A 19513-nucleotide genomic window follows, 5' to 3' on the forward strand; every position below is an offset into this window, starting at 1 on the left:
AGCACGGGCACCCACTGGCTCATCCTGACCTCCGATCTGAGAGGTTTCTGTCCCTGGAGCCCCAGGCCCAAGATAAGTGGGGGTGGGGAGTGGGGGAGGGGGTGTCTCTGCTTACACCTGTGGTGAGTGACGCCAGGCTGAAACAGAGCCCTGGACACCTGAAACGCCTCCCTGCACAGCTGGCTCCTGGCCCCAGACCCGAGGAGGCGTCACATCTGTTCCTGGGAGCATCCCGCAGATGGGCGAGATGGGGGTCCCCGAGGAGGGTGTCAGCTTCCCCGAACCCACCCTCTGCCTGTCCTCCTCGCACCAGATGGGCTTCAAGCTCCTTTTCCAGCTTGGGAGGGGCCAATGAGGTATATGTGTAGGGTGGTGTCTGAGTGCCAACCCCAGTGTGTCCGTGCAGGAGGCTGGGTGTGTGTGTGCGTCACACGTGCACGAGAACCTTCCTGAATGGGCAAGGCTCAAGGAACAGAGGGTGAGCAGGTAGAGTGGAGGCTGAGGCTTAAGGGCAGGGTCCCCAGAGGGCCCCTCCTGGGCGAGGCTAAGGATGAGGAGGGGCTCCTGTGTGTCTTTACACCCAGGCCCTCCCTCACCTGGGTGGCAGTGAAGTCAAAGGCCACGTCGAACAGGTAGGACTTCTCCCGGGAGCGATGTGCCCGCAGGATGTCATCGGGATCCTCCATTGGATCCATGAGAACCACCATCTGCAAAGGTCCCCGGAGGGAGGCCAGCGGTCACCTGGGATCCCCGGGTCCCAGTGAGGTCAACACTCAAAAGGGTTCACAAAGTTAACCCTTTGTTAATCAAAGTTAACCAAGCCCGTTGGGGCTCTGACCCTACCCCTCCTCACCTCAGGACCTGGGCAAAGGATGGGAGAGGCCAGAGGCTGGAGTCCAGGGCCCAGGTCCCACTGGAGGTAGGTCCCAGAGCCAGAGCCCATTCCTGTCCTCTTCAGCTTTCCCGTGTCAGGTCAGGCTTACCATCACCTGGCCTTGGATGCCCAAAGGGGACACCTTCCTGGCAGAGCACACACAGGTGACGCCCAGGCTACCACGAGCCCAGACTCTGGGGGCCTGCCCCTCACTGCAACACCACCCCCAGGCTCCCTCTGCCAAAGAGGGGCAACAGCAGAATGGCCAGCATCCGTCAGGGCTCATTTCATGTCAGGACCTGCTGCAAGCACCCACACACACTCTCTTTTCTTTATTTATTTTTGAGACAGAGTCTCGCTCTGTTGCCCAGGCTGGAGTACAGTGGTGTGATCTTGACTCACTGCAACCTCCGCCTCCTGGGTTCAATCATTCTCCTGCCACAGCCTCCCAAGTACTTAGGATTACAGGTGCGCACCACCTGTATTTTTAGTAGCGATAGGGTTTCACCATGTTGGTCAGGCTGGTCTTGAACTCCTGACCTCAAGTGATCCTACTGCCTCCACCTCCCAAAGTGCTGGGATTACAGGCGTGAGCCACTGCGCCTCACACAGTCTCTTTTAACCCCCTGCCACAATGCCAGGCTAAGGCCAGCTATGACTCCCATCTTACGGATGAGAAAATCAGGGTCCAAAGGAGTCACATCCCCCAGGTCGTCACACATCGGTAAGGGAGACTCAGGGTGCCAACCGGGCTTTGTGTTCAAAGCCCATAGACTCCTATTCACCTCACTACAGCCCTGCCTGCCCCGTCTCACCCCTCTAGGGCAGACCCCGGGGCAGGGCAAAGAGCCGAAAGCAGCTGGGTGAGGGTGAGGTCAGAGCCTTGCACTTGGGGAGCCCCGCTCTCGGCTAAGAGGGGTGTGAGGGAACTGCAGCAGTGGTCCGCTGCAGCTTTGAGCCTGAGCTGGGAGTGGAAGGGGAGGCGGAGGGGCTTGGGCTGGGAGCAACGACAGAGAGCTGGGGCTCCCTTCCGTTAGGGGTTTAGGTAGCAGCATTGTGTGTGTGTGTGTGTGTGTGTGTGTGTGCTCGCACGCATGCACATGTGTTGACATGTGTGTTGAGACACAGGAGGGTCCTGGCCGGGTCTTCCCCTCTTCCAAAGGTGACTGAGGGACCCATTTTCTAGAACAATCTCTGTGCCTTCTCCACTCTGCCCCTGCCTCTTCCCCTGCATCCTTGGTGTGTGCTGAGCCTTGTCCCGAGCTCTGCAGAGATGCAAAGGAAAGAGGCTGTGTCCTTGCTGGGTCCCTAATCTAGGGTAGTATGTGTGGGGACCGAGTCAGTGCCAGACTCATGGAAATGACGGGAGACACTCAAAGACGTGCAGGAGGGCTTGAGTTTCGAGGATTTAGGCTGAGGGGCGCAGGGGCAGCAGAGGAGAATCAGGGCAGGCGTTGAGGCCCCGTGTGACCTCTTATCGGTGGTCGGGCCTGGTGTAACCTGCCTGAGCCTCCGTCTCCTCCTCTGTCAGATGGGACAGCAGCGTGACCCACCGGCAGGGCTGAGAAGACCCTGGGACAGCATGTGAGGTGCTTGGGCACAGGGCCAGGCAGGGCTGGGCATGTGCAGAGAGCTCAGCAGTCTTAGTTCAAGGCGCTGTTAAGAGGACAGAAGTGGAGACTGAGAATGACCGCCTGTTCCCCACACCCATGACTCTGCCATCAAGTCAAGGGCCACAACCCCACCCTCACCATGAAGAAGGTCACTGGGATTCCACGGGCTCTGCACCTGCCCGAGGTCCCTTCGGACCATAGTCCCATCCTTCTCGTGCACCCACCCCCAAACACTGCTTCCATGGGGCACCTCTATGACAGCCCACCCTCCTCAGTGCCCTGAGAGGCAGCTGGCACCTCTAAGTGCTGCTTTGTGCCTGGGAACACCTGGGCCCTGGCTTGTGCCAGCCAGCCAGGGAAAAATGAGTCACCACTGTGCTCTTCATGAGAGGGGAGGATGTTCCCTGGGGCCATGGGTGCTGAACAGAGTGGGAGACGGTGGCCTTGGCCAGCATGGGCGTCTCCTCTGTCTCCTCTTTCAGTGGGAGGGAAGGGGAAGAGGGGGGAGGGCATGGGCAGCCTTCATTCCCAGACCCCTCTTCCTAGGACATAATCACAGCAGATCATCTTTACCGAGCCCTTCAACTTGAATTATCATGATGATTATTCTCAGATGGGGAAGTTGAGGCACAAAGTCATGTTGCTAGGGCAGTCTGGGTCCCGGCTGGTACTCTGGCTACCCTACTAAACCACCTCTCACACACACACTTGCACCCCTGCTCCCACAGGAGGCCTTGTGTGGCGGGGCAGGTAGGGGAGTTCCCGCCCTGTCCCTCAGTAGTTCCTGTAATTCCAGAAAGCCCCAACACCCACAGTGCACATTAGCCCTACCTAATTCAACCAGGGATAAGATACTGTCCAAGGAGGTAAACTGAGTCCTAACAGTGGGCAGGGCACTGAGGAGGGTGGGCTGTCATAGGGGGTGCCCCATGGAAGCAGAGTCAGAGGTTGTGCTCCCTTCTTGGGTCAGCAGGAGAGCCAGGGCTGGTGACAATCCCCAAAAGCGCTTGGGAACAGACAAGGCATGAAGCGGCCGCTTGAGGGGGCAGCAGCAGCAGAGCTGTGAGTGCAGCCGGGCTCTGTGGATCCAGGACATGCGCGAGGGTCACTGTGGGTCTACCCAGATCGAACTTTCGGATTTAGGACACCCAGTCCCAGGAGGATGGTAGCCTGGGGGCTCCCACCAGACTCCCTCAGCATTCTACGTGTGCCCTGGGTCAAACCTCCTTCCTTCACCACCTGGACTCCTGGGGTAGGTTCATACCTGTGCTCATTGCATCAAAACTAACCTATGACCTTCAGGTGTCTGGCAAAGCCCCTTCTGGGATTCTCAGTGGAGGAGGGAAGAGGGGGCTGGCTTCCCAGGAGGCCGGACCCTGGCAGCTTCATGCAGAAGTCTTTCAAATCAGATGGGATTCCAAGTCAGCCAGTTACAGGAGAGGGCTGTAGACAGGCTGGACCAGAGGGCTTTGTGCCAGGAAAACAATGAGGCCCCCTGCTAGCTGGCCAAAAGCTAGGTGGTCACAGCGAGCCACTTCCAGGATCTGGTTCCTGTCCCAGGCCCCAAAGATAGCAGCATGAGCCCTGCTCTAGTTTCAGACTGAACTGAAGATAAAGCCTGGCTCCGAGTCCCCCGGCAGAGGTCCCCATGGGATGCAATCAGAACCCGACCAGCTGTGCCCGCTCTCATCTCAATGCCAGTGTTCCTGTGGACACAGGCAGGACCAGTGGCCTGAGGAGCACCCTGTGGGTGGGGGGCCTTTGGTGCTGAGGAGGGTGAGCAGCATGTACCCATGCCCATCCCCCCCACCCACGACCTTCACACAACCTCCAGACACTGCCAAGTTCACAGCACCCTGGGCATTCGGTTCCTTTCGCTAACCAGCTCCTGGAGTACACTGTCAGCACAGCTGCCACGATCCCTGTTTAAAGAGGGCTTTGTCTGGGTTCCATCTGTCTGGGCTCCAGCCCCCGCCCCACCCGCTGTAGCATCACCCTATTCCTGTCCCCTCTAGCCACAATGGAGCCCTTGTGCCTCTCCACCAGGTGAGCTGGAGCTGAGCTGTGGGAGGGTGGGGACAGGTGCTCTGAGCTGCCAAGGAGACCAGCATGGGGCACTCAGGCAAGGTCATCATGCTTGCTGAGTGAGGTCCCAGGGAGAGAGGGCAAAGGGAGGCCTGGTTTCCTGCCTTCTGACACACATGGATCATTTCAATAACCAGGAACGTGCCAGAGCACAGAGAGGCACCCGATCCTGCCCCTAGAGGAAGACTTCCTGGAAGAGGTAGCACCAGCATTGAGTCCTAAAGAATGAGAAAGGTGGAGTGGAGAGAGAATTCTGGACAATGGCATGAGCAAGGCAAAGAGGCAATGGGCAGGCTGTGGCCATGTTTCTCAGCTCAGGTCACTGGGGTTTCTTGCGAGAAACTCGGGGTTAGGAAGAGAGAACTGGAGTTTTGCCTTCTATCCTCCATGCCAGGATCTTCACTGCACAGTTCCGAGAACTGACTTGCACATCCATAGAGGCCAGCACACTCGTGCCCCCCCCAACCCAGGCACCCCCCACCCCATAAGCACATGCAGTCCCTGCTGGGGAGGCTCCTCTACATCCTCTGAGCCTCCCTCTAAAGGCCCCCCTGCTTGGCCCACAGCAGATGCCCAAGGGATGCCTGTGGAATAAAGCTGCTGTTTATGGGGAGTGGTGACTGTGCCAGGCATGGTGCCAAGGGCTTGGCATATGTTTTCCCTGACAGCTTAAGAGTGGGCACTCTTGCCAGGCACAGTGGCTCATGCCTGTAATCCCAGCACTTTGGGAGGCCGGGGCAGGCAGATCACAAGGTCAGGAGTTTGAGACCAGACTGGCCAACATGGTGAAACCCCATCTCTACTAAAAATACAAAAAGTAGCTGGGTGTGGTGTCAGATGCCCTGTAATTCCAGCTACTTGGGAGACTGAGGCAGGAGAATTCTTGAACCTGGAAGGTGGAGGTTGCAGTGAGCCAAGGTTGCACCACTGCACTCCAGCTGGGTGACAGCAAGACTCTGTCTCAAAAACAAAAACAAAAATTAGCCGGGCTTGGTGGCAGCGCCTGTAGTCCCAGCTACTTTGGAGGCAGAGGCAGGAGAACTGCTTAAACCTGGGAGGCAGAGATTGCAGTGAGTCGAGACTGCGCCACTGCACTCCAGCCTGAGTGACAGAGCGACATTCCATCTCAAAAAAACAAAAAACAAACAAACAAAGACTGGGTACTCTTATTATCACTGGCCTGGAGATGAGGAATCAGTTGGATTAAGTAAATTACCCAAAGCTGCCCTGCAAAGTCCAGAGCTGGGCAGATTCAGAGCAGTGCGTCTCAGAACCCAGCCTGCCCACCATGCCTCTCCGAGCGCATGAGTGGACAGACAGCTGCCTGGCTGGGGGACACCTGCTCATTAGGGATGGGGCTGTGTCCCGCCAGGTTTCCTCTTGTGAAGTCCTGATGTCTAGTGCCTTAGCATATAACGCTTATTTCGAAATGGGGTGGCTGCAGGTGAAATCAGTTGAGGAAAATGAGGTCATATTGGAGAAGGGCAGTCCTTTACCCACTACGACTCGTGTCCGTATAAAAAGGGGAAATTTGGGCACAGATCTGCATACAGCGAAGCTGCTAGGAAGAGACACAGGGAGAAGATGGCCATCTAAAGCCAAGGGGAGCCAGGTGCGGTGGCTCATGCCTGTAATCCCAGCACTTTGCGAGGCTGGGGCAGGTGGATCACCTGAGGTCAGGAGTTGAAGAGCAGCCTGGCCAACATGGTGAAATCCTGTCTCTACTAAAGTACAAAAAATTAGCTGGTGCGTGCCTGTAATCCCAGATACTTGGGAGGCTGAGGAAGGAGAATCACTTGAACCCAGGAGGCGGAGGTTGCAGTGAGCCGAGATGGTACCACTGGACTCCAGACTGGGCCACAGAGTGAGATTCTGTTTCAAAAATAAATAAATAAAAATAAAGCCAAGAAGAGAGGCCCGGAGTAAACCCTTCCCTGTTGCCACCTGGATTGTGGACTTCCTGGGTGACTCCCAGAGTAAGTAACCCAGGGAGCTTTGCTGTGAGAGAGTAAACGGCTGTTGTTAAAGCCACCAGTGCGTAGCACTTTGTTACAGCAGCTTGCAAACTAATACGACATCCAAGGCAGGCTCACCTGCCATAGGGAGCTGAGTGCTGCCACACCCGAGTGGGGCTTCGGCCAGCCCATCCCCCAGCCTTAAGCAGGTGGGAGCCTTAAGCGTGGGCATTACCTCTCACCGCCTCCCAAGAAATGCCTTCTCTTGCTCGCTGCACACTGGGTGCCTGCCTCTGGGAGGTTTTAGGGGAATCTTTGCTCACAGGAGAGGCGCGCAGCTTCATGCCCGAGCTCTGCCCCTCCAAGCGCATCTGCCACTGCAGCTCAGGGCTTCCAACTCAGCAGAGGCTCTGGCTTGAGCCTCCACCTCCACGGCCCCCTCTCCCAGCCCTGCTCTTAGTTCAATGCAGATTTTGACCTTTCCAGAGTTCCAACAGAGTTGGAGTCTTTGAGCCTGGAAACTCAAGATCCTGTAGGGAAGTGGGGGCCTCAGGCCAGGCAGAAGAGGTCTCATCCATAAGCTGTGTCCCCACTGGGGACAAGGCTCTTCCCAAGCATGTCCTAGGTGAACAACATTTTGCACAAAGCATGTCACACTACTAAGCTGCAGCTGCATTTATCGGCTTTACAGTTTTAACAGGATTCTTTCTGGCCTCCAGATGGCTGAGCATGGACCAGGCTTTCTCAGCTTGGCATTGTTGACATTTGGGGCTGGATCATTCTTTGCTGTGGGGGCAGTTCTGTGCATTGTAGAATGTTGAGCAGCATCCCTGGCCGCTACCCAGTAGATGCCAGTCACACCCTTCCCCCTGGTTATGACACTGCCAAATGTTTTCCTGGTGGCAAAATCACCCTGGTTGAGACCCACTGGCTTAGCCCATTCCTCCCACAGCCTCCAAGGCTAGCGGCAAAAATCTCTGAGAGAGGGGGAGCCACAAATGAGGCACAGTTTGACGTTGCTGTGTGACTTTTAGGAAGCTGCAACACTTCTCTGGGCCTCAAGTTTTTCCCGGTTGGAAGACAGGAAGATCTACAGGGCTGTAGTCTTGAGAGAAGAAATCGTAACAACACCCCCATCCTACTCAGGAAGCCTCAGCAGAGAATCTGGCTCTGGCTTTATCTGCAGCCCAGGGAGCCAGGCCACAGCCCCTTCATTCTTACGGGTAAAAACAAACCACAACAAAACCTGATTCTAGGTGGATAGCACCCTTGGAAGGCTGTTTCTGTTTGGTTTTTGTTTTTAAAGGAGAATCTGTTGCTGGTCATGTTTCTAGTTGTCAACATAACATCCTGGGAGTCCTCAATAAAGGGAGCCTTTGATCCCAGGAAGGTTGTCCCTGGACGCTGTCAGCCTTCAGGCTGGATGGAGAAGGCCAAAGTCGACCCTGCTGAGCTCCTAAAACCACCACAGCCCAGCCAGCTCTTAGGATGCAGCCACACCTGGCTGACGTCCTGATCAGATCCCTACCTGGCTATAGGATTCTGAGATCTGGAGGCTTAGGATGGGAAGTATGTATACCAAGAATATAGTCTAGGGCTGTGTCTCTCAAAGGATCTGCAGATACCTTCACCAGAGTCACCCAGGGAGCTTATAAAATGCAGATTCTCGGGCACTTCCCAGACGCACAGAGTCAGAATCTCTGGGGGAACGGGCCCATCAATCTACCCTTCCTTGTATCCATCCAGATGTCAAGGTGAGGATCCTTGCAACCTAGAGGATTATGTATAACAGCCAAAGAGTAAGAACAACCCACATGCCCATCAACTGAGGAAAGGAAAAATGACACGTGGTGTATCCATACCATGGACATTATTCAGCCATCAAAAGGAGTGAAGTTCAGGTGATGGGACACAGTACCGCACACCTGCAATCCCAGCACTTTGGGAGGCCAAGGCAGGAGGATCGCTTGAGCCCAGGGGTTTGAGACCAGCCTGAGCAAGATGGCCAGACCCCATCTCTACTAAAAATTAAAAAATCGGCCGGGCGCGGTGGCTCAAGCCTGTAATCCCAGTACTTTGGGAGGCCGAGGCGGGTGGATCACGAGGTCAAGAGATCGAGACCATCCTGGTCAACATGGTGAAACCCCATCTCTACTAAAACTACAAAAAATTAGCTGGGCATGGTGGCGCGTGCCTGTAATCCCAGCTACTCAGGAGGCTGGGGCAGGAGAATTACCTAAACCCAGGAAGCGGAGGTTGCGGTGAGCCGAGATCGCGCCATTGCACTCCAGCCTGGGTAACATGAGTGAAACTCCGTCCCAAAAAAAAAAAAAAAAAAAAAATCAACTGGGGCCAAGCGCAGTGGCTCATGCCTGTAATCCCAGCACTCTGGGAGGCCGAGGCAGGTGGATCACCTGAGGTCGAGAGTTTGAGACCAACCTGACCAACACAGAGAAACCCCATCTCTACTAACAATACAAAAAAACAAAAATTGGCCAGGTGTGGTGGCACATGCCTGTAATCCCAGCTACTCAGGATGCTGAGGCAGGAGAATTGCCTGAACCCAGAAGGCTGAGGGTGCAGTGAGCTGAGATGAAGCCACTGCATTTCAGCCTGGGTGACAAGAGCGAGACTCCATGTCAAAAAAAAAAAAAAAAAAAATCAGCTGGCATGGTGGCATGTGCCTGTAGTCCCAGCTACTCGGGAGGCTAAAGTGGGAGGATCTTTTGAGACCAGGAATTCAAGGTGGCAGTGACAAAGTGAGACGCCCATCTCTTAAAAAATAAAAAAGTACAGTTCTGATAGGAGCTATGATGTGAATGAACTTGAACTTCAAAAACATTAGGACCAGCCAGGTGCAGTGGCTCACACCTATAATCCCAGAACTTTGGCTGGCCAAGGCAGGTGGATCACCTGAAGTCAGGAGTTTGAGACCAGCCTGACCAACATGATGAAACTTCATCTTTGTTAAAATCACAAAATTAGCCGGCTGTGGTGGCGCATGCCTGTAATTCCAGTTACTTGGAAGGCTGAGACAGAACCACTAGAACCCGGGAGGCAGAGGTTGCAGTGAGTCAAGATCACACCACTGCACTCCAGCCTGGGTGACAGAGCCAGACTGTGTCTGAAAAAAAAAAAATTAGGACCACATACTGCATGATTCCATTCAGATTAAATGTTCAGAAAGAGCCATACGGAGATGGCAAGTACTTTAGTGGCTGCCTGGGGCTGGGCGGTGCTGGGAACAGGGGGTGGCTAAGCGGGGAGGGGTGAGAATCCTGGCCCCTCCCCAGCCACTCTCTACCAGCTCAGCTCTTTGGGGCGACAGGGCCAAGATGCATCCAGATGGTCGGTGTGCAGGGAGTTTCTCACCTCACTGCCCCCAGGCAGGCAAGTGGGCTCAACACAGCTGCTCCCACAGCACTCCCAGGCTCGGGCACCTGGCATCTGTCACCTTACACTTTATTTATCTTTCCCAACAGTCTCTCAGTTGCATGGCTGCAGTACCCCCTTACATAATCTTTAATCCTCTCGACGGGGCGGGTGGGGCAGGTTTCCTGTTCTCCGGTGTTCTGACGAGGAAGCAGAGGCTCCAGGGAGAGTTTCAGCTTGCCCACCAGTGTGCGGCCGGGACACGACGTGGCTGAGACAGCCTGGGAGCTCTGGTTCCCGGGCCCAGGGCTTCTCTGCTCTCGGGAGCCCAGGGCTCCTCTTGTCTACATTTCTCCTTTCCATCCCAGTAGCCACACTGTCCCACCGATCTCCCCTGGTGGCCCTTCTGCCTTCACTCTTCTTTCCCTTCCCACCCTCACCCTGCCCTCCTGGCTGAGGCCCCATAGCTGGGCTGGTGGGAACCCTTACTTGGCTCCATAACACCCTGGGGGCAGAGTGGGGTGGCAGTGGGTTCCCAGCAGATAAATGCTAATGATGGGATTGTACACATGGTCAGCTGACTTAAATCCTACAGACAAACACAGCCTGGAAGAGCTGGGAGGAGGGTCCGAGGGCTGGAGGCTTTGGGAGGGATGGGGAATGGGGGGCGGCTCTTTGGTTTGCAGATTTTTCCCCCACCTGGAAGGCTGGGGCCCCACCAGCCTCTCAGGCTGTCCCTGCTCCTCTCGGGCTCCAGGGGTAAATGAAACCAGGCCTGCCTGCTGCTTTCCCACTTTCTGTGTTTGAGTGTTAGGGTCTGGCCTCACTCCAGGAGCAGCTAAGACATGGAGCTCCCACCACGCTTCCAGGAAAACACACACACACACACACACACACACACACACACCCAGGTGTCCATTTGGGAACCATCCTGAGCACTCTGACACAGGAAGAGGGAGCAGGAAGACTCGAGGGCCAGGTTTTATTTACCTCTGGGACCTGAAATCATCCCACATTTCGGCCCTCGAGATACATTCACATTTTATTAACCCCCACATAGACACGTGCCAGGCGCTGTGTTATGCACTGTGCCTACGTCAGACCATAGGGACCCTCTAAAGAAGGCACTGTGACTACCAACAGAATTGAATGGGGCCCTGGGATCACAGGCCTTCCAAGGCACCTGAACTGTCCCCATTAAAAATCCAAACCCAGCTGGGTGCGGTGGCTCATGCCTGTAATCCCAGCACTTTGGGAGGCCGAGGTCAGCAGATCACCTGAGGTCAGGAGTTCGAGACCAGCCTGGCCACCATGGCGAAACCCCTCCTCTACTAAAAATACAAAAATTAGCCGGGCATGGTGGCATGTGCCCGTAATCCCAGCCACATGAGAGGCTGAGGCAGGAGAATCTCTTGAACCGAGGAGGCAGAGGTTGCAGTGAGCAGAGATCACGCCATTGCACTGCAGCCTGAGCGAGACTCGATCTCAAAAAAACAAAAAAGTCCAAACCCGAACTCCAGCTTCCCCAGAATCCAAGCACATGGGGCTCCTATTTCAGACGACTCGCTGCCTGTGAGAATGTCCCTTCTGCCATGCCTCGTTTCGACAATTTCCCTCATCAGTGTCCCCAGAACAATGGCCAGACTAAGCAAGGCTGTCCTAGGGCCCCTCACGGTGGCCCAGCCCAGTGGGTTACGGCGTCCTCAGTCCACCTCTGCTCACTCGGGACCCACATTTCCTGGCTCAGCTCCCAAACAGATCCACCTGCCCATGGGGCCTCCAGGCCTTAGGAGGGGCAGAGCTTCGATGGGCCAGCTACTCCATCAGTGAAGCTGGTGAGGACTGGACCCCCAGCCTCCGTCTGGACCAGGGCTGGGCAAGCTACAGGGTCACTAGAGTGGGTGAAGGTCGGGAGGTGGGGGGACTGGTCAGGGTGAGGATAAGGGTAAGGGGTGCCCATGTCCATTTCACTTCCTGGGTTCACATATCTTGTCTCCTGCTTGCCAGGTGTTTATTTGTCAGAGGGATGGAGTTGTTATTAGAAGGGTCCCAGCCTGGGAGTTGTGGCTGCTCCTAAACCGCAGGCTTCCATTAGAAGGGCAGGGCTGGGTCCCTGGTGCGAGCCAATCTTTGAACCCTCTGGGGACAGAGAGAGCTTAGGGCCTGAAGCCCACGAGGAGTTTGCATGGAAAGGCCTCCTCAGTCTCAGCCCAGACAAGCCTCTCTGCACCTCCAGCTGACAAAGGAACAACCCTGTTAGAACCGCCCAGCTCGGAGGCCTTCTCGGAGGTGGAGGTGTATCTTGGCTGGGTTAGGTCAGATCCAGAGAGGGAGCCCCTCCCGCTGCACACGCAGGGATAGAAAGGAGCCAGTGTTTGCTGTGTGTGGGCTCACAATGGGCTGTCTCCTTGACAGGGAGCATTTCCATCAGTACCAGTTAATATTTATCAGCCCCCACGCAGGCCAGGAGCCAGGAGTAGCAGAGAGAGTCAGCATTGTCCCAACCCCGAGGACTGATGTCTTCTGGGACAAGTTGCACAAACAGAGAGTGGCTTTGCCTGGAAGGAGGCCTCTCCTCCTGAGCTCTGTGGCTCCTGGGCCAATCCAGCAGCCCTGGGGAGCTTCAGTCTCTAACAGACGTCGATAGCTGACATCTATGAAACTCTTCCTCTGTGCCAAGCACTGGGTAAGCCTGTGCATACATTAGCCTACAAAGACCCTCTAAAGAAGGCATCATGGTGACCGTCTCCACTTACACATGAGGCACCTGGAGCTCCTAGAAGCAACCCCACAGGCTGCACAGCTGGCCAACGGCAGAACCTCCTCGAACCACTGTTTACGTGCATTCATTCTGCTCCAGCTGGCTCTGACCCATTTAGACAGGGTCTTCCCAGCCATCCCCTGCTTTCCCCAAGGTCTTTGAGGAAGCCCACCCTTTTCCAAGACAGAATACGGGAAAAGAAATGAGGACGCTGGTACCAATGGCTCCACTGTGCCCACAGTCCCACCATCACTGCTGAAGAAAGGGGCTGGAGTGGGCCCCAGCCCCTGGGGAGCCCAGAGGCAGACAGGCATTGGAGGCTGTGCCATCCGCCTCTGGCTTATCAGGGGCCCTGGGCTTCATGAGTCGAGCCAGTGGGACCTGAGCCCAGGCCCATCAGGTGCTTGTGTGTGCCTTTTGCTGCATTAGACAGTGCCACCCAATGTCTCCGAGCCATCGGCACAGCCTATCACCACGATGCTCCTACCTGGGCACCAAGCCTGCCCCTGCTGCCCCCCCCACTGTGCCCGTGCCCACTCCAGCACGAGTGCTCAGCTGCCTACCCCAACAAACGTCCTGGCCATGGTCTCAGAGCATGTGGTTTGGCGCAGCCCATTCACACCTCTTGCCCCTTTCTCTCCTGCTTAACTGGCCTTTTCTCAGTTACCCAATTCCATCCCGGTCCCTCTCACCACGGAGCCTTTGCACGTGCAAGCCCCCCAGGTCAATCTTTCTCCCCTCGTGCTTGCTTCTTATGACCTCTTCTTCAGCCCTCATGTTTCAGCTCAGGCACAGTTTCCTACGGAAGCCCTCCCTGACCTCCAGGTTTGGGTCTTACCCCCATCTTCCCGCCTCTCATGCCACTAAGCATTTTTTGCAGCCCTCGTTAGCTGCAAACTCATGTTTGTTTGTGATGCAACTCTCTGATGAACGCCTTATCTCTCCACACTAGACTTAAGGTCATGGAGGGAGGACAGGGACTTTTCTGCTCGCCAGTTTCCCAGCTTCTAGCACAGTGCCCACCATGCTGCTGGAACTTGATGAATACTGATTGCCACGTGTGTACTGCCTTCCTCATCCTGGTGACATGAGGGCCAAGATTGCAAATGGAGAGCCAAGGACTTTGTCACACATGAACGCCCTAGAGACAAGCTTTAGCTCTCGACCATGTATATATGTGCTCTGTGGGTAGTAGGCATATTAGGGGGGAAGTCAAGCAATGGGTAAAGAATCAGGGCCCACCCGGGTTAGGGAAGCTCCCAGTTCTCCTTGGATCAATCTAGGAAGGCTTCCTGGAAGAACCCCCAGCCTTCTTGATGGTGTCATCAACAGCACAGCCAAGAGTTCAGTGAGTAGAGGAAGAATGGTGCTGCAAGCCACAGGGGCCCTTCCTGCCCCCCGAGGTGAGCTGAGCCATCTAAGCAGCCCTCTCGCCCTGCAGCTCCTGCTGCAGAGCCCCGCATACCTGCTCATCCACTTTATGGGCGATGAGGGTGGCTCCTTCCTCCAGCTCTGCCACGCTGATGGGCCGGACCCGGAGCGCCACCTGGGAGGGAAAACCAAGCCGCTTGGATTAGAGGGAGAGGACTGTGCCAGGCCTCAGAGAGAACCCAGGCAAGCCCCTGGCTTCTCTAGCATTCCGCTAGCTCAGGCCTCTGTCCTAACCAATAAGGGGGATGCCTCAGTGACCTCGAGCCACCACTAGGCTGTGGGTGGATGGGTGGGCAAGCTCCTTCCTCCGGGGCCTCATCTTGGCACCAGGGGCCCTTGTCTTCCTACTGGTGATCCCCAAATCCCTTTAAACTCCTGACCTCACCAGGGCTGGGGCAGCCTCTGGTTAACCAGGAAACCCCTACCTTCCTTCTGTGGATGGTTAGGTCAAGCCCTCCCTGCCCCAGGTCAGAGGGCAACAGGTCCCCAGAGTGGTGGACTGTGTCTGAGTCTCTGAGGCTCCCCAGGAGCCCTGGCCTCCGGGAGAGCCCCAGGGGAGAGAGCTGTCTGCTCCTCCAGCCTGCCTCAGCCTCGCGCCCAAATGAAACACTCGCAGCTCCCCTGGGCTTGAACTTGGGGCCGCGGCACTGGAGTAGCCTGTCTGTGTTTACTCGAATGATGTGCCGTAGCTGCAGGTGCAGACACCGCAGGCTCTGGGATGAGGCCTGGCAGGTGGGATGGAGCAGGGAGTGTCCCCTGTCATCCTAACAGCCTGTGACCACATTCCTACCAAGGAGAGTGTCACCTAGAGCCCCCGCCTCTGTCTGACCTCCAGCCAGCGAGAAATGGCTCTCATCCTGTGTGTGGATGTCCCCAAAGAACAGGGTGGGGTGGGGAGCATGTCTTCTGCTGAACACAGGGAAAGAGCTGCTGAGTGTGGGGACAGAGTGAATGGCCCTCTGGCCAAGTGAAGACACCCTCAGGCCGGGTGCATTGGCTCATACCTATAATCCCAGCACTTTGGGAGGCCAAGGTGGGCAGATCACTGAGGTCAGGAGTCCAAGACCAGCCTGGCCAATGTGGCGAAACCCCATCTCTACTAAAAATACAAAAATTAGCCGGGCATGGTGGTGCGTGCCTGTTATCCCAGCTACTTGGGAGGCTGAGGCAGGAGAATCGCTTGCTGGCGGATGGGAGTTGCAGTGAGCCGAGATGGCACTATGCTCCACAGCCTGGGTGAGAGAGTGAAACTCCATCTCCAAAAAAAAAAAAGGGGGGGCTTTCAGAGGGACCGCCACTGCCTGACAGATCACTTTTATTGGTTTCTTCAGCCAAATTCCACTCTTTGCCCTCGGGAGCACACAACACAAGCCAAGGCCAACCATTTTCAAAGGGACACTTTCTAAACAGCTGGAGACGATGTCTTAGAGCCCAGGCCTTGCTTGGGGGCTGGAGTTGAGGCTCTTCTTTGGAGAAGCAAGTCCACCTTTCATAGGTAGGGACTCTGGGGGCGACATTACCCTCCAGTTACCTGACTGCCCACCTTCTGGTGATGAGGGCCTTTCCCAGATCTCAAAAATTAGAGGACGAGGAAGGGGCTTTCTGAGGGAGGCATCCCCTCCCCCACAGCCTAGTAGTGGCCTCAAGGTCACTGAGGCATACCCCGTATTGCTCTGGCCCCGGCACCACTGATGATCAGGAATTCAACCTTCCCCCACAGCCCCCACTCTCACCTCCCCATCTGTCCCAGACCCAGGGCTCTGTGGGGTCATGGTAGCTGCATCTAGCACTTCTCTGAAATATTTAGAGTCAGGACTTGGACAGCATCTGTGTTGCAGCCCAATAATCAGGCACTCCGGGCCCAGCCTGGCGCCAGGGGCCCTCCTTGTCTGCCTGCTGGTGATCCCCAAATCCCTTTAAACTCCTGACCTCACTAAGGCTGGGGCAGCCTCTGGTTAACGGGGAAACCCCCACTTTCCTACCTGCCCCTGGCCTTTCTGAATGAGAGAGCCGAGATTCATCTGCACAGGGTCTGGCGGCGGGGTCCCCCAATGGGAGGGGGTAAAGGCGGGGGTGAGGTTGAAGTTGGGATAATTTTCAGGCTCAGGAAAGTCTAAAACGGCCATGGTCCCTTCCTGACACCCATCCCGCAGGACTTGGGGAAAGTTGCTCTGAAGAGTCCTGGCCCTGGCCGTAGCCTGTCCTGTCAGTGGGGCGGTGAGGGGACCAGAACTCTCTGCTGGAGGCCGATTGAAGTAGACCGCGGAGGCGGGTGAGGAGGAGGGTTCAGGGGGTCTCACCATGAGTTGCTGGTCCTTGGAGTCCCCGCTGTCCTTCATCCTTGCGGCAGGTGGAGGGGCTCAGGGCGCGCCACCGAGCATGGCCCAGCCGCACCCCCACCGCCGCCAGGTCGCGTCCACCCGCTGCCCGCAGCCTCGCCTGCTGCCTGACAACCCGAAACCAACAACGCGCCGGCGACCAAGGGCGCTGACCGGAGGCGGGGCAGAGGGAGGGCCCTGACGGCGCCGCCCCCGCCCCCGGCGCCTGCCCTCCCCGCGCTGCGGGCGAGAGTTGGCTGCCTCCGCCCGGGAGGCCTCCGAGCCTGCGCCTCTGCGCGGTGTGTGCCCGTCTGTGCCGCCCTGCGGTCCTCGGCGCGACCATGCGTCCGCCCGGCGCCTCCGCGTCAGTTCGCTAACTCCTGCGCGCCCGCCCGCGCCCCTCAGCTCGCGGCGCGCTCCCCGTGCCACTGTCCTTTAGGGCGCGCCCTGCCAGCCACGCTGCCCCGAGGGGCACACGCATCTGCCGCCGACCGCCCGCCCGCCTGTCTCTGGGGTCTCCAGGGTTCCAATGGGCGCTGCGGGCATCGCAGCAGGTGCCTCTGGGTGGGTGCCTGCACCCACTGCTCACTGCCATGGGTGGCAAACAGTTGTCCCTTTGCCCAGGCCGCCCGCCCAGTGGTATGCAGCGAGCACCTCTATTACCTGGGGTGTGCTACAGAACAGCCTGACTCAGGGCACCCCAATGGCAAACAAGTCTCCACCCCTGAACCCAGAATCTAGGTCACCATGGCTGGGTCCGTGTGCCCCGCTGGCTCCCTGCCTGCTGCTGGAAGAGCCACAATACAGTGCAAGAAAGTCTAGGTCTGATGCTACCGCCTCCATTCTTGGCAATAACAACGGTTGCCCTCCCAGGGAACACGGGGAAAGGTTCCTGTCCTCAGGAGGCCCTGGGAAAACAGGATTTGAGTCCCAGCTCTGCCTCCAACTCTGCCGGCCACCTGGAGCTGGTTTTACCTGCCTCCCTGGGGCCTCGGTTTCCTGGGGGATGTTGGAGCCTCTCCCAATTCTGATGTCCATCCTCTGCATCCTCTGCCCCCACGGAAGCTGAGCCCGGCAGCCCCAATACCAGGAGAAGAAGTGACAATGAGGTTTACTTCCCAGGAAAGCGGCTGGGAAAGGAAGCTCTCATGTCCCCAGGGCTGCCTCAGACTGCCTGGGGCCCCTCAGAGGCAGAGTCTGATGCCAGCCTGTGCCCTGGGACTGGCTTCCCCGGCTGCCCCTGAGGAGCCTGTGTTGGGAATGGCTATTAATAAACCGCAGCAAGAAGCAGGCGTCAGCCTTGGCTTTAATAAATAGATAAACCAAATAAAGCTCGGTGGAAACGAACTCTCTCACTCGGGTTCCCAGATTTTGTCCTGTCCTTTGGCCTAGGCTGCCCCTCAGGCTGGACAGTTTGCAAATGGGCATGTTGTGACAAGAATTAGGCTGGGTTTCTTTTTCTTTGATAGGGTTTCACTCTGTCACCCAGGCTGAAGTGCAGAGGCACAATGGCACGATCATGGATGGCTCACTGCAGCCTCGATTCCTCAGGCTCAAGCGATCCTCCTGCCTCAGCCCCCCAAGTAGCTGGGACTACAGGTGCACACCACCACTCCTGGCTAACTTTTTATATTTTCTAGAGACAGGGATCTCACTGTGCTGTCCAGGCTGGTTTTGAACTCCTGGACTCAAGTAATCCTCCCACCTTGGCCTCTCAAAAGAGACTCAGGTAAGGTTTAGGGGTGTGTTATGCTTGCATTTTAGACTCCTGAATAGAACCTCTTTGGATCAGTCAAGGAGGTCCCCGGTCAACTGGGCTACAGCTATTTTTCCTTTTCTTTGTCTTTTCTGTTCCTCCACATGCATCAGTCCCACCCAGAATGGCCCATAGTAATGTTTTGTTTTTGGTTTTTGGTGGGTTTGGCTTTTTTTTTTTTTCTGTTTGAGACAGGGTCTCTCTCTCTCTCTCTCTCTTTTGCTTCTGCCTCCCCACCCCTCAAGAAAGGCTCTCGCTCTGTGGGCTGGGCTGGAGTGCAGTGGTGCAATCACGGCTTACTGTAGCTTCAACCTCCTAGGTTCAAGCAATTCTCCTAACTCAGCCTTCCAAGTAGCTGGCACCACAGGCACATGCCATCATGCCGGGCTCATTTTTTTTTTTTTAATTTTTGTATAGGTGGAGTCTTGAGCTCCTGAGCTGTCAATCCTCCTGCCTTGGCCTCCCAAAGTGTTGGGATTACAAGTGTGAGCCACTGCGCCAGGCCCATAGTGACTGATGGGTAAAAATAAGAAGCTTCTTGGTTGGGCACAGTGGCTCATGTCTGTAATCCCAGGACTTTGGGAGGTCAAGGCTGGCGGATCATTTGAGGTCAGGAGTTTAAGACCAGCCTGTCCAACATGGTGAAACTCCGTTTCTACTAAAAATACAGAAATTAGCTGGGCGTGGTAGCACGCGCCTGTGATCCCAGCTACTCAAGAGGCTGAGGCAGGAGAATCGCTTGAACCCAGGAGGTGGAGGTTACAGTGTGCGGAGATCACATCATTGCACTCCAGCCTGGGCGACAGTGTGAGACTCTGTCTCAAGAATAAATAAATAAATAAATAAATAAGAAGCTTCTAAGCAACAAGTCACCACCCACCCCCACCCATCTTACATGAAGACTCATCACACAGTCAGCCATATCCTCAGCTGGTGTCCTCTGCTTGACTTCTGGGTTTGTCCGTGAAACCACCATTCCCTGCATAACCACACCTTTAAGGCGCTTTTTGCTGCCTCTTTTTTCTTGTATTCTACATTCAAATCCTACAGATTCTACTTCCGCAAATGTTTCCTCTCTTCATCGTTTCTTGCCATTCCCTGGGCTCCAGTTTTTTTTTTTTTTTTTTTTTTTTTTTGAGACGGAGTCTGGTTCTTTCGCTCTGTCACTCTGTCGCCCAGGCCGGAGTGCAGTGGTGTGATCTTGGCGCACTGCAACCTCCACCTCCCGGGTTCAAGCGATTCTCCTGCCTCAGCCTCCTGAGCAGCTGGGATTGCAGGCGCCCGCCACCATGCCTGGCTAATTTTGTATTTTTAGTAGAGACGGGGTTTCACCATGTTGGCCAGGCTG

The 19513-nt window shown here is 56.0% G+C and overlaps 1 protein-coding gene across 1 annotated transcript in view; it reads right to left on the minus strand.

The window, feature by feature from the left end:
• Positions 1-16558, minus strand: part of KIF19 (kinesin family member 19) — a 29116-nt gene extending 12558 nt beyond the window's left edge. Inside the window, exons 1-3 of the mRNA XM_032241830.1 lie at positions 16392-16558; positions 14126-14206; positions 597-707 (exon numbers count right to left, since the gene is read on the minus strand). Of these exons, the coding sequence (XP_032097721.1) occupies positions 597-707; positions 14126-14206; positions 16392-16430 (231 nt within the window). The 5' untranslated portion in view covers positions 16431-16558. The remainder of the gene's footprint in view (positions 1-596; positions 708-14125; positions 14207-16391) is intronic.
• Between the last annotated feature and the right edge of the window lie 2955 nt (positions 16559-19513).

Source organism: Sapajus apella, unplaced genomic scaffold (assembly GCF_009761245.1).
Source record: "Sapajus apella isolate SASKATOON/1434 unplaced genomic scaffold, GSC_monkey_1.0 scaffold48, whole genome shotgun sequence".
In the NCBI taxonomy this organism is placed as follows: domain Eukaryota; kingdom Metazoa; phylum Chordata; class Mammalia; order Primates; family Cebidae; genus Sapajus; species Sapajus apella.